Here is a 14657-nt window from a genome sequence, read left to right as displayed (position 1 = left end):
TTTCCAGTAATTAAATTTAGTATAGTTAGTACAATATAGCTCACACAAAAGCGCAGTGATAGTGTGTTTCCTCTTAATATATTGTGTATAATATCTACATGGAAAACACAGGGAATTTTTTTTCCAGATTTGAGTGGCATCCCTCATTAATCTTTGTTCAGTTGTTAAAATTAAAAACGTACATTTACAAGCATATGGTTGAATTATTTTAATTACATAATTGAATTATCTTTTATTGAAAATTATTGTGTTATTTTGAATTTGAATATTTGTAATACTCATTTGATAAAACTAAATCCTGCCTTTGAGTTTTCGCCATTTGTATAATTCCCACTTCGTAAACTATCATAATAATGTCTATAAATTTATTCGTTTTCATTTATTTTTCCTTAAAAATATTTTAAAAGATAAAAACACTTTTTTTCTAGGTTCTCTGAAAGTGGGCTTTATCATACTCCCAGTGATCTTGAACAAGAAGGTTTCATACAATACATTCGGAGTTTGCCGATTATTCCTCACCCTGAAGTATTTGGACTTCATGAAAATGCTGATATTTCCAAAGACAACCAAGAAACTCAACAGGTTTGTTGACAGTTTTTTTTTTCTATCCAGGTGATTTTTCCCTATCTTTATAGTATCTATTACTTTACTGGAAAATGCAACTCAGTTTTTTTTAAGCTTATGTATTTTAAAACAACTTACAACCTTTGTCAACCAGCCTTTCAAAATTATCCAGTACAACATGTAAATTTTAATGGTAACCAAGCCGATTGCATGTTGTAACTGTATTTAAATATTTAATTGTTCTACCCCCTCCTAAAATCCTAACACCTTAATTAGCTTCCAACAATTTATTAACTAAATTCTTGAACCACCTTACTGTTGCTGAAAGCTTTGCCTACCCAAAACTACTTTGATTTCAATTTAAACAATTTTCCAGAGATGTCGGTGATATTGCCAAAGTTCTTTATGTACTGAATTTTAGTAATAATTTTGTGATTTGTTAACATTAACTAACAGTCATTAAGTCACATGTCATTATGGTAAGTAGCCACCACTATAAATATGAGGTTGGAACTTTCAGCATAGTAGAAGTATTAAAATTAATTCCATCTCTGTTGTGAAATGAGATTGAGATGGTCATAAGATAACTCATCTCAACGTACCATTACATGCTGTGTTACTTTTGGTTTATAACTTGAATATTGTATTATATATATGCTATTACTCAAAAAAAGAAACCTCCATCACCAATATTTGGTATGACAGAATATGGCACAATAGCACCGTTTATGTTTAAAATTTCTACAGACATTTCGAAAAGGATCAAAAACAAATCTAACTAATTATTTCATAACTAAGTTCATATTTCTTTAAAAATACAAAATAATTCTAAATAAGAGCTTAACGTATAACTAATTTTTTAATGCTACTTAAATTACTAAAAAAATGAATAACAACTATAGTGTTGCCATAGATAGAGAAATACCTAAGTTTATGGTGCCACATCAGAGAAATATATATGTATATAGATTATCTATTATGGAAAGAAATAATGTTTTGAATTTAAATTCTTTTTTGATTATAAAGAGATTTTTATTTTTTTAAAGCACTTTTGATATCTTTAAAGTTACTTTTATGGATTTTTTAGAAATCATCAAAATCCAGGCAATATTAAATATCATGTTGTTCTTGCAAAAAACATTGTTGAATAATTCTTACTTTTATTATTTTTTCAAGTAAAAACGGTACTTACAAAACAGTTTTTCCTTTAAGAGCACAATTTAATTAATAACTTCTTTTCAGTTATATATATCTTTCTTTTATGTTTTTTAGTATAAAACATTGTAATTTGATAATGTCATAAGTACAAAGGGCACATTTCAGATTGTCCAGAGAGTTCTATAACCTTAAAAGAATGGAAAATATAAAATTTTTGAAAAGGAAAGGGAAAAAAAATGCTTTTTTTAAAGGAAATACTTTTGAAAGGGAAAGAAATGCTTAGTTTCGAAGATATAGAAAATTATATTCCTGAGGTAAAAATACAATTTCAACACCAGAAAAATTATATTTCACTCTAGATATTGCAATGAATGGGGTTATGTTCACACCATTTTTTATCTTTTCAAAATTTTTAAAGAAATACTTCCAAATAAATTCAAGCATGAAATAGTTTAAGATTATCTAAAATATAATAGATTTCATTACTAGATGAATTATTTGTTTAAATAGAAACAATATATGTATATATTTTCTTATGGATTATATTAAGTATTGAACTGAAAGAGTTTGTCATTTGCATGTAAATTGTTCGTTATATATTATGTAATTATCTATATAAGTGTATTCTTTTAATATGTGAATGCTTAATGTCTCGCTGAATAATAGTCATGTTTAAATGTAGCGTTCAGGACGGTCTAAGTACTCAGTAATCTGAGTTTGTGTTAATCCACATAAAGTCAGTTTCTTTGGACTTTCATTGTATTTTATTTTATTTCATTCAAGTAAAAAATACACCATGAAAATGTTAGTGATTGGAAGCTGACTTACCTAAATCCATCATACGATCTAAATTACTCTTATTTCCATTTTTATAAAACATAATTAGCAAATTCATGTGCAACTTGATTTAATTTATGTGTTTATATCCTCATGGGTCAAACACTTAGATTTAGGTGTCATTCTGAATATAAACTTATGAGGTTCAATTTTTTACAATAAAATCTTAGAATATACAGCATTGTACAATGATTTACTTTTATTATTCATAACACTCAATATCTGTTTTTATGAAATCTTGCAAAAGTAGCAATTTGTATTGGTTTATAAGCAAGAGGTGAGTAATTAGTTTTTTAATAAATTAAAATAAATTTAATAATATGCAATTTTATTAAACAAATTTATAACTTCTGGGAAATGTTTTTTTTTTTATGTCTCTATTATCAGTTGTACTTATAGTTTTTGTTACTGTGTATATATTATTTGATAATAAATTATATTTTTATTTTTGTTGCTTTTTCAATTTTTGTTATTATTCTAATTTTCTTCACTAGAGTCTTTTATGAATCATAATCAAACCTCTGTTAATTTAATTAGTTTTACCTAATTTAAAGTTCAAAACTTAAAACAAATTTGAGCTGTGGCATAAATTGATACCATAAATGTGTGTCTGATTACACATAAATTAAAAAAATTATTTTGAAAAAAGGAAAGGAAAACACAACTGTATAAGAAAATAATTCTAGGACATATTATCGGAATTGTTGTCCGATTTTCAATTTTGGTTATTGAATAAAATAAGATAACAACAATAATTTGAAAGTTTTTCAAAATTTAAAATCTAATTTAAGCATATATTTCATACCAAACATGAATGTTGAGTTTTCCAATACTTTAACAGGATAGGCAAACACTTTTTACCAAAGTTTGATTTTATTAGTTTTTATTAACATGTTTTTGTGTCTGTGAGAGTAGAATTTTTAAATTTTAGTTTTGGAATAAAATAAGACTACAACAATAATCTGTAACTTATTCAAAATTTAAAATCTTATGTAAACATTATGCGACGAATTTCTTAAAACAAAATTTAATTTTCTTAGTTGTTATATTTTTTTTTTAAATTTGCTTTTGAGAGGGGCTGAAAATTGATTGAAAAAAGAAGATGCAGTCAAAATTTTGACAACTTTCCAACTAGCTTGATTACTCAAGTCTATGCTGGAGTAGCCGCGCTTGATAACAATGTAAGTTTCAATTGCATATCCTGACCTCTAGTAGAAGAATTTCATGTTAATCAAAATTGTAATCACTCCATGACTAGCTTATTGCTTAATTTTCTCTCTGGTGAATAATGATACATTCCTGACAATAGAATTTATCACCAACATCATAAACATAATTTATCTCCAAAAAGAATTTATCGTCAGACTCTGAGTCTTCTGTTGCCTAAATGGACCTGAAGCTGGGGAAAATAGACTAAAACTGCCTGACATTTAAAAAATTTGTAAAATATTACAGAATTTGTTGATCGGTTTGTGGTAAAAATTAATATTTTTTTAAATGTTTGTACAAAACTTCATAAGTTTATATCTTCTGCTTCCACGACGATATTGAATTTTGTATATAAAAATTGCAATTGCATTAAAATGAAGTATGATTTATTTAATTAAAAGAAGATATTAATTCAGAAGATATTAATTAACTTATAATTCTAAAATTTTGTACAATGTTGTTGTTAAATAATAGTAACTTTTATGTGTTCTACCATTAGCCAATCAACAAAAATTGAGAATTTATCTACATATATATATGTAGGAGTTTGTGGAGCAGAAGATAAAATAACAACAATAATTCAATAATTTAACTTAACATTTAATAAGAAAAAAAAGGAAATAAGTTTAACAGTGACATGATTGGTGAGAGCTGCCTTCACGCAGTATTGCCGAATCGGATGTGTATGTGAAACTAGATTGTTCTATGGAAGAAGTTAAGAGTTAATTATAAATTTGGGAGTTTTCCCGTCTGGATTCGCTAGGGCCGTTCAATGACGAAAAGGATGGTGCAATTCCTTCAAGTATTACATGATGACGGCTGATGTAATTTGCTCAAATATTACACCATGACGCTGAAACACCACATTGTTCGGCTATCCTGTAGTGAAAATGACCTCATTTTCCATTAGAACAGCTTCTCAATTGATAATCGAACTCGCTGCTTTGCGAAATCCCCTAGGAATTCCATTAATGCATTGAGTTTAAAAAATGCCTTACAATCAAAAATGAATAACCATTAAAATTTATTTTGCAGACAAAATTAATATCTTCTGTATTATAAGCTTGTTCTTTATCTTCTCTGACAACGCACTATGACCCCCTTTTATTCATGCAAATTTGTTAGAGTGGGGAAAAAACTTCCGAGTCCATGCGATTCAAAAATAATTTCTGAAGTAAATTTATAAAACTGATTACTTGAAATAGAATTCCAAAATAATAAGCTAAAAAAAAATTAAATCAAGAATATTTATGATTTTAAAGTTAATATTACAGAATTATTTTTTTATTTAATTGATTTTTATGTCATAATGTTTAATTAAATTAATTTCAAGTATTTTTTTTAGTAGCGCAGTTATTTATAAAAACCTAAATATAAAGCAGCTTGAAATGGATGTTTAATGAAGGCCAAGGAACACAAAGGGCTGTCGCGCTAATGAAAAAGGAAGCGCAATTATTTCATCATGTATTGTAGTATTAGACATTCTTACGTTTTAAAACTTGTAAACCTACGAAATACTGCCACATTTGAATACAAATATTTTACAACACGTTCTGCAGATAAATTTTAGAACATGAATTTCGGAATTCATAGCGTTGCAGAGGTTTCGTTGACTGTAAATAGACAAGAAAAATCGGTAGAATAAAATTCGGGGATCTCATCTACAACTCGATATTTCAATTAAATGCCTATAAATAGAAAACACTAATTAAGTGGGCTAAAAATATTTTTTGTGGATGAATATAAAATCTTATGACCGGCATCTACAAATCAATACTAAATTTTTTTTCGAAAATCGGTCCTGACCAGGTCAAAGATGCACACACAAATCTTACTCCATTTTTTTTTTATAAAATTGACATTTCGGTTTTATTTATTTTCAGCTTTTAGATGGAATTCTATTAACTCAAGGAAAGTCTAGCGGGACTGGTGCCCAGTCTTCAGGTGATATGATTTACGATCTTGCAGATGATATATTGGCAAAGCTTCCAGCAGACTTCGACATGGATACAGTAATATTTTATGATGTTTTGCTTCCATAAATTCGACAATTTTGTGGCAGTATTTTTCAAAATGAGATGAAACTGATATAAATTTCAGATTAAGCGTTAAAAAATCTGCTTTAGTGATATTTTGAGCCTGAGTTAACTATCCTTGCCATTTTGAATTTTACGTTGAACTTTTTAGTTGCATTTTTTTTTTTTTGATTAATTTTTTGTACTTTTTACAAACTTTCGAAGTTATAATATTAGTAGACAGCACAATATCTTTAGGTGGAAAATAAACGAATCTCTTTATTGGATATGGAGAAATAGAAGTAATTCTAAACTACACATTTGTTAGTTTCTAGGTTTTTTTTAAATTTAATTTGATTACAGTTTAAGCTGATAAAAACAAACTGTATAGTATATAACTATTTTTCAAGAACTGCTTATTGCAGAATTATGCCAGAAAAAATTAATAGAGAAGCAAACATATCGTGCGCTTTACATCTTAAGTTATATGATATCACCACCCAATCATATGATTGGTGACCTTGCATTTTGCATGCCTCGAAAGATACTACCGATTAGATTAGATATATTGTCAGTTTATTTGTGAAATTAAGTTGTTGTTAATTTTGTTGTAAAGAGAGTTAGCATACGTCTAACAAAGAAAAAAAAATTAAAATTTCTAATAGGTAGCTTTTTTAATTTCCCAGATAATTGAAAAATACCCAGTGGTATATACTGAATCCATGAATACTGTGTTGCGCCAAGAATTGATACGGTATAACCGACTGACATCTGTGGTCCGAGAATCCTTAAAAAACTTGCAAAAGGCTGTGAAGGGATTAGTTGTGATGTCTGCTGAATTAGAGGAAGTGTTCGATTGTATGCTCATTGGAAAAGTTCCCGCTATGTGGTCCGCAAAGTCTTATCCTTCTTTGAAGCCGCTTGGAAGCTACATTGCAGATTTATTATCAAGGTAAATTTAGATTTATTATTGAAGTGTACATGTTATGACCTGATTAAAAACCTCATTCGCTTCAAAAATAAATAGTGAATAGCAGTCGATATGTTTCAAGCGCTTCTCATCTTTCCTACGGTTAGACTCCTCCCCCGAAATCAATTGTTTTTCAGCATATTAATTTATGCAATTTCCGAATCTACGCAGATTTCATTGACATCGAAAACCTCATGGGAGAAATCGAAGTATGGGCATCAAAGTCGAACCTGCGTGAACCCCTTAGTAGACCAGATACGGCACTTTCAGCAATGAAAGAATGTGACAGTCTCTTTCTCCCAAACATTTATTGCTTGTTATCAATATTGGCTACGTTGCCAATCACCACAGCAACTGCAGAACGAACTTTTTCTACTCTTAAGCGCGTAAAAACAGCAACAAGAAATGCTACTAAAGAAGAAAGCCTAACAGGGCTAACTTTATTAAGCATATTTCGGGATATTCCGGTTTGTCCTAAAAAAGTAATCGAAAAATTTTCTTCAAATCCCCGTCGCATGTCTTTGTAAACTTTGTTTACAAATTAATTATAATTATTATGTAATATTAATTGAAAAATAATCATTATGTAATATTTTTTAATTACTAATTTAACTTTTGCAAACAACAGAATAAACAATATTCGTTACAATGTTTTTCCCCTACTTTGCATGTCTGAATCTGTCCTTGCTTCTTACCATATCCCTCCTACCCCCCCCCCCGAAAAAATATCCTGGCTACGGCCTTGGGTGGGAGGGTTAAGACAGGAAACCGGTCTTCTCCTCAGACGGCGTATTCTAGTGTTGCGATCGCGAATAAAAACACGTTTCCAGTATTATTTTTTTAATCACTTTTTCTTCTCATTCACGTCTTGAAAATGGGCGTCTATTTTTTTAAGCGCTTGAAACATGCTGACTTGTTAGTTGCTATTTATTTTTGGTAGGTAGTTAGGTACTTTACATACCAGTAGCTCATTGTGCACTAGAGCTGCACAATGAGTTACTGGCGACGGTCTGGGAAGCAACCCTCGGGATAATCCGAAGGACAAGCCATCACAATTTTGATCTTTTGAAGAGGGAATCTCATTTGAGAGGCAAACTTTCTCAATTTAGGCATAGATGTGAAGGAGAAGGAAAATTTCTACTGATCCCTGTACCCATCATACTGCTCAGAGACCGACCACTGAACTTTCGATTCCACAAATTTTACGATGCACTCAGTAGGTTTTAGCGGAGTCGAGGATCGAACCCCGGCTTCTCCGAAACGGAGTCCGATTATTTCACCACTGCGCTGCCACAGCCCTAATTATTTTTGAAGGGAACGAAATTTTTAATCGGGTAATATATTACCTCTTCAGTTTCTTGGGATTATTTATTTACTATATTTGTTATGGTTGAATCTGCGGTAAGAGTTTACTTTTATTAATTTATTCTTTCTTTTTTTTCTCACACCGGTGAAACACAAAAATGTTGAGTGTGAAGAACAACGGGACCGTAGTAACCCAGTGGTTAGAGAATCGGACTTCGGTCCGAAGTGGTCGTGGTTCGATCCTCGACTCCGCTAAGACCTGCCAAGTGCATGCGATATATGTGTTCGTAAAATCTTGTGGCGTAACTACCACTACGAATATTAAAACATCAATTCACTGGTAAGACATGCTAACTTGGTTCAATCAAGAGGTACCTTTTGATAGATGAAAGTTGGTATGGTCAATAACTCCGCCCCCCACAATCTAAAGAATCGAAAGTCCCGTGGTCGTGGTTGCAGACAGGGTCGGATTTAAGCTTGGTGGGGCCCTAAGCTACTGAAATTGATGGGGCCCTCATAAGTTCAATTCCATTTCTATGCACCTAAAGTAAACTGCCATTATTTTTTACTGTTGAGTATTAACATTATATTATTAAAAAATTTGATAACATTACTTTACTGTTAAATATATTAATTGTAATGAGACTATTATATAGAGCAGCAGTCCTGAAAGAGCAGCAGTCCCGGGCATCCAGCCAAAGCGAGCATTCAACATATCAATGGAACACACTAAAGCTTTATATCAATTAGCAATTAGTTTTAGATAATTACAATTGCAGAATTATTATCTTATTATAGAATGAAATGTTTAAAAGACAAATATCTGTTAATGTTTAACATTAAGTCAACGAAAAAACAGAAATATTGAAATCTAACGAATTTATTATTTTTAATTACTGATAAATTTTGTGACAGAAAAAAAAATTAAAGCCTGATAGATTTCAGAATTTTAGAAACACCTTCTAGTTATACTATTCAATCAAATAGGTTTCGATGTCTTTCATCCCGGTCTCATTAGTGATTCAGCATATTTTGATATCATTTTTGTTTCGTTCTTACTTAATATTCATTTGTTTGCGACATTTAATTTGTATACCTCTTTTACTACATTTTCGAGGAGTTTAAAAATATAATATTGAGGATTTTAACTGAAATGAAATTCGCTTTTTTTGTATGCCTCTTTTATTACGTCATCATCACACCCACACGCAACTGTCTACTCTAAATAATGCTATATAGAATGAGATAGCAAAACAAGCGTGTGTAGTTATTTAAATTCTTATTCTAAAGTATTAGTTAATTTTTTTTGAACTGACAATTTCTGTCCTTTTTTAGATATTTTAAAGTGCTATTTAAAACTGCTGCATATCACATGAAAGCATTAAATATATCATTTGTACAATTTTAAAGTAAAATAAAAGGGAATTCTGATCCAAAGAAACAGATATTAAATAGTCTGATGATCGAATGATGGGGCAAAAAAAACTTTTTTACCTTTTAAACTAAAAATTCGTTTATTTATAAATAATTTATTAATACTCAAATTGCTTGAAATATGATATATTCCCTACTAATGACAATCAAGTTCTTTGTTTTATTCAGTCATTTATTTATATTTATTATGTCCGACAATGTAAAAAAAGAAAAAAAATGCATTTTGGGCTTCTGAGGGCCCCAGCTCCGAATAAAACTTTAAAAAAAGAGGGGGGAAAGTAGAATCAGGGGGCCAAGTAGAATCAGGGGGCCCTTGTCATCTCGGGGCCCCAAGCTACAGCTTATTTAGCTTATACGTAAATCCGGCCTTGGTTGCAGAGCAATACCCTGGGTACAGAAAGCTGGAGAAAATTTCTTTCCCTTTCAGATCTATGTTTAGTTTGAGAAAGTGGCCTCACAAATGTGATGGCATCTATTCGGATTATCCTCAGGGATGTATCTCAGAGACCGTTGCCAATAGCCAAATGTGCAGCTCTAGAGCGACCTAAATAAATTACCTACCTACCGTAAAGAACAAAATTAATTTGCTTCCAAAATAAATTATGTTCGAGAATGGTTTAAATATTTATATCTTAAGGAAGATGCCCTTTAAAAAATTTTCAGAGGCAGAGAAGGGCCATCAGGGAAAAAATTCCTTCGACACAAAAATTTAATGAAAATATGTTTTCCCCTGCATTTCCAAAAATATAGTTTACAGGGATGAGATTGTTCCTCGGATTCGCGGATTTCCGCTTTTTTTCAGATTTTTCCATTTTTCCCGCTAATTTCCGCTGAAATTTTTTTTTGCCCAAGTTAAAATGTTTTATGAGGAATTTAATTTTCCGCGGAGGGAAATTGTAGAAGTCCCTTTTCCTCCCTCTGAAGTTTCTCTAAAAATCATTTCTTTGGGATAAAACTGGTTGACCTTTATACAGGGATGAGANAAATAGACAAGAAAAATCGGTAGAATAAAATTCGGGGATCTCGTCTACAACTCGATATTTCAATTAAATGCCCATAAATAGAAAACACTAATTAAGTGCGCTAAAAATATTTTTTTGTGGACGAATATAAAATCTTATGATCACCATTTACAAATTTCTCAAACGTTTAAAAACTTGATGCTAAATTTTTATTCGAAAATCGGCACTGGAAGTGCATTATGACTGGTCAAAGATGCACACACAAATCTTGCTTTGACATTTCGGTTTTATTTATTTTCAGCTTTTAGATGGTATTTTATTAACTCAAGGAAAATCGAGCGGGACTGGTGCCCAGTCTTCAGGTGATATGATTTACGATCTTGCAGATGATATATTGGCAAAGCTTCCAGCAGACTTTGACATGGATAAGGTAATATTTTATGATGTTTTGCTTTCATAAATTCGACATTTTTGTGACACTATTTTGTAAAACTGATATAAATTTCAGATTGAACGCTAGAAAATCGGCGATGGTGATATTCTGCGCCTGAGTTAACTACCCTCGCCATTTTGGAAATTAAGTTGAACTTTAGTTGCGTTTAATTTTTCGTACTTTTTACAAACTTTCGAAGTTATAATATTAGTAGACAGCACAATATCTTTTGGTGGAAAATAAACGGATCTCTTTGTTGGCTATGGAGAAATTAAGTTTAATTAAGTAATTCTAAACTACACATTTGTCAGTTTTTAGGTTTTTTTTTTAAAATTTAATTTGATGACAGTTTAATCTGATGAAAAACCACCAAATTAATGTTGCTAAAAAAATTTTTAGCGTTAATTGCGTGAAGACAAACTGTATAGTATATAACTATTTTTCAGAAACTGCTTGTTGCAAAATTGTGCCAGGAAATAGATAATGATAATTTAGATATAAATATAGAGAAGCAAACATACCGTGCGCTTTATATCTCAAATTATGATGATTAGGTAGGCATTCTGTGTGCCTCGAAAGATACTGCCGATTAGAGTAAAAATCCATCGTCAGTTTATTTGTGAAATTAAGTTGTTAATTTTGTTGCAAAGAGAGTTAGCATACGTCTCACAAAGAAAAAAAAAATTCTGAAGTTTCTAATAGGTAGCCTTTTTAATTTCCCAGATAATTGAAAAATACCCTGTGATATATACTGAATCCATGAATACTGTGTTGCGCCAAGAATTGATACGGTATAACCGATTGACATCTGTCGTCCGAGAATCCTTAAAAAACTTGCAAAAGGCTGTGAAGGGATTAGTTGTGATGTCTGCTGAATTAGAGGAAGTGTTCGATTGTATGCTCATTGGAAAAGTTCCCGCTATGTGGTCCGCAAAGTCTTATCCTTCTTTAAAGCCGCTTGGAAGCTACATTGCAGATTTATTATCAAGGTAAATTTAGATTTATTATTGAAGTGTTCATGTTATGACCTGATTAAAAACCCCATTCGCTTCAAAAATAAATAGCGAATAGCAGTCGATATGTTTCAAGCGCTTCTCATCTTTCCTACGGTTAGACTCCTCCCCCGAAATCAATTGTTTTTCTGCATATTAATTTATGCAATTTCCGAATCTACGCAGATTTCATTGTCATCGAAAACCTCATGGGAGAAATCGAAGTATGGGCATCAAAGTGGAACCTGCGTGAACCCCTTAGTAGACCAGAATGTGACAGTCTCTTTCTCTCAAACATTTATTGTTATCAATATTGGCTACGTTGCCAATCAACACAGCAACTGCAGAATGAACTTTTTCTACTCTTAAACGCGTAAAAACAGCAACAAGAAATGCTACTAAAGAAGAAAGCCTAACAGGGCTAACTTTATTAAGCATATTTCCAGATATTCCGGTTTGTCCTAAAAAAGTAATCGAAAAATTTTCTTCAAATCCCCGTCGCATGTCTTTGTAAACTTTGTTTACAAATTAATTATAATTATTATGTAATATTAATTGAAAAATAATCATTATGTAATATTTTTTAATTAGTAATTTAACTTTTGCAAACAACAGAATAAACAATATTCGTTACAATGTTTTTCCCCTACTTTATGTCTGAATCTGTCCTTGCTTCTTACCATATCCCCCCCCCCCCGTAAAATATCCTGGCTACGGCCTTGGGTGAGAGGGTTAAGACAGGGAACCGGTCTTCTCCTCTGACGACGTATTCTAGTGTTGCGATCGCGAATAAAAACACGTAAAGTTTCCAGTATTTATTTTTTTTAATCACTTTTGTTTCTTCTCATTCACGTCTGGCATGTCTTGAAAATGGGCGTCTATTTTTTTAAGCGTTTGAAACATGTTGACTTGTTAGTTGCTATTTATTTTTGGTAGGTAGTTAGGTACTTTACATACCAGAAGCTCATTGTGCACTAGAGCTGCACAATGAGTTACTGGCGATGGTTTGGGAAACAACCCTCGGGATAATCAGAAGGACAAGCCATCACAATTTTGATCTTTTGAAGAGGGAATCTCATTTGAGAGGCAACTTTCTCAATTTAGGCATAGATCTGAAGGAGAAGGAAAATTTCTACAGATCCCTGTACCCAGTGGCCCCCATCCCCCCCAAGCTCTTGGGCGCATTCATCCCCCCCAAAAAAAATTTGCTAACTTCCCCCTTCCAGGTTAGCTTGTTCGAAATAGTGCTACTTTGCTTGCATTCTACTCAGAATATGACAAATGCAGACCTTGATCCTGATTGTGAATGCTGAAAATATGTTTAAAGCAAAAATAAATAAATTAAAAAAGACGGCACAAAAAATAATTGAAAATGGGCTGACTAAAACTATTACAATAAATGATAAGTTACTGATGGCACCTGTAGATTAATGAGCTCTGAAGTTTTAAACTAATAATTAAAAAAAATAAGTTTATTGAAGTTACCAAACAATGCAGCAAATGGCAAGCAGCAGTCATCACAAGAGTTGGGAATTTTAGCGTAATTAACCCTTTCAGGCAAAAGTCCATTATAATGGACATGATTTCGAGACTTTTTTTAGCCCTGTCGATCGCCGTTTTTTAACAAAAAAATTATGCAAATGGTTCTTTATACCGTTGAGAATGTAAACATATTTTTTAAAACAAATTTTCATTACCCATTTAAAAAAAAAAATACTTTTTTAACAATAAAAAAATTCAAGATTTATTGATTCACTGCAAACGACATTTTTAATAAACAAAAAACTTGATATTTATTGTTTTTTTTTTTTTTTTTCAAACTGTAAAAAATTTTTAGGCATATGTAAGTCTCATTCATAAACAATGTAAAAAAGTAACCAAAGCAAATAATGCATTTGTTGCAAATATTTGTTAATTAATAAATAAACATGCACATTATATTTTACAAAAATGTTTCATTATATAGATAAGTATAATTTTTTTTTTTTTACATTTTTCCCTTAATTTGGTAAAAAGTAGCACAGAACACACAAAAATATTTGTCTTTGATCGCTGAATAAAGATAGTGACTGTAAGGGTTAAAACGTACACGATACATCTAAAAAAGTCTCAACAAATCATATTATTGATGCTTTAGTCAAGAGGACTGGCTGGTAATAATAATTTCTTTAAAACTTCCGAGCTCATGGCAAAAGTATCAATAATATGATCTGTCGACACTTTCTGCAATATATCCTTTTCTGCAGCAATTATCAGTAAGCTGTTAAGACGCTTCGTGCCAGTGGTGGACCGCAATCTATTTTTGATGATTTTAAGCCTGCTGAACGCTTTTTCGGCGGAACAACTTGTGACTGGTCTTAGATAAGCCAAGATCTTATAAATGCATGTTATTGTAGGAAATGCGGAAATTTCGAAAGCTGCTTTCAGTGGGGAAAAAAATCCACACTTCCTCCAATCCTTATAAAGAATCGCCATATCTGATTCGTCAATTTCAGACCCTGAGCTTTCTTCCTCTGTGTCCAGTGATGCTGCATTTTGATATTCCTTATGAATTTCACTGTCATCTTCTCCCAATTCAAGATAAAGATCTCTAAAGTTCTCCAGTTCATTAACGGCTTCGTCAGCATCGAGACCGTACTTATTGCATAGAAAGCCTACGTCATCTTTTGTAGCTTTGAATGTCTAAGATCTTAAACTTTTTTCGCTAAAAATACTCATTTGACGGTACAAAGTCAAACTTTTTTCCGGAAAAAGATCTTCAAGTTGAATGCTCAAACC

The 14657-nt window shown here is 31.4% G+C and overlaps 1 protein-coding gene across 1 annotated transcript in view; it reads left to right on the top strand.

Annotated features, from left to right (window-relative positions):
• Nucleotides 1-14657, top strand: part of LOC107453307 (dynein axonemal heavy chain 3) — a 111078-nt gene that overhangs the window by 87284 nt on the left and 9137 nt on the right. The window contains exons 71-76 of the mRNA XM_071181745.1: nt 429-582; nt 5652-5780; nt 6470-6735; nt 9394-9454; nt 10756-10884; nt 11611-11876. Coding sequence (XP_071037846.1) covers nt 429-582; nt 5652-5780; nt 6470-6735; nt 9394-9454; nt 10756-10884; nt 11611-11876 — 1005 coding nt within the window. The remainder of the gene's footprint in view (nt 1-428; nt 583-5651; nt 5781-6469; nt 6736-9393; nt 9455-10755; nt 10885-11610; nt 11877-14657) is intronic.

The sequence above is a fragment of the Parasteatoda tepidariorum genome, chromosome 6 (genome assembly GCF_043381705.1).
Source record: "Parasteatoda tepidariorum isolate YZ-2023 chromosome 6, CAS_Ptep_4.0, whole genome shotgun sequence".
NCBI lineage: Eukaryota > Metazoa > Arthropoda > Arachnida > Araneae > Theridiidae > Parasteatoda > Parasteatoda tepidariorum.
This window is presented reverse-complemented; position numbering and strand designations above follow the sequence as displayed.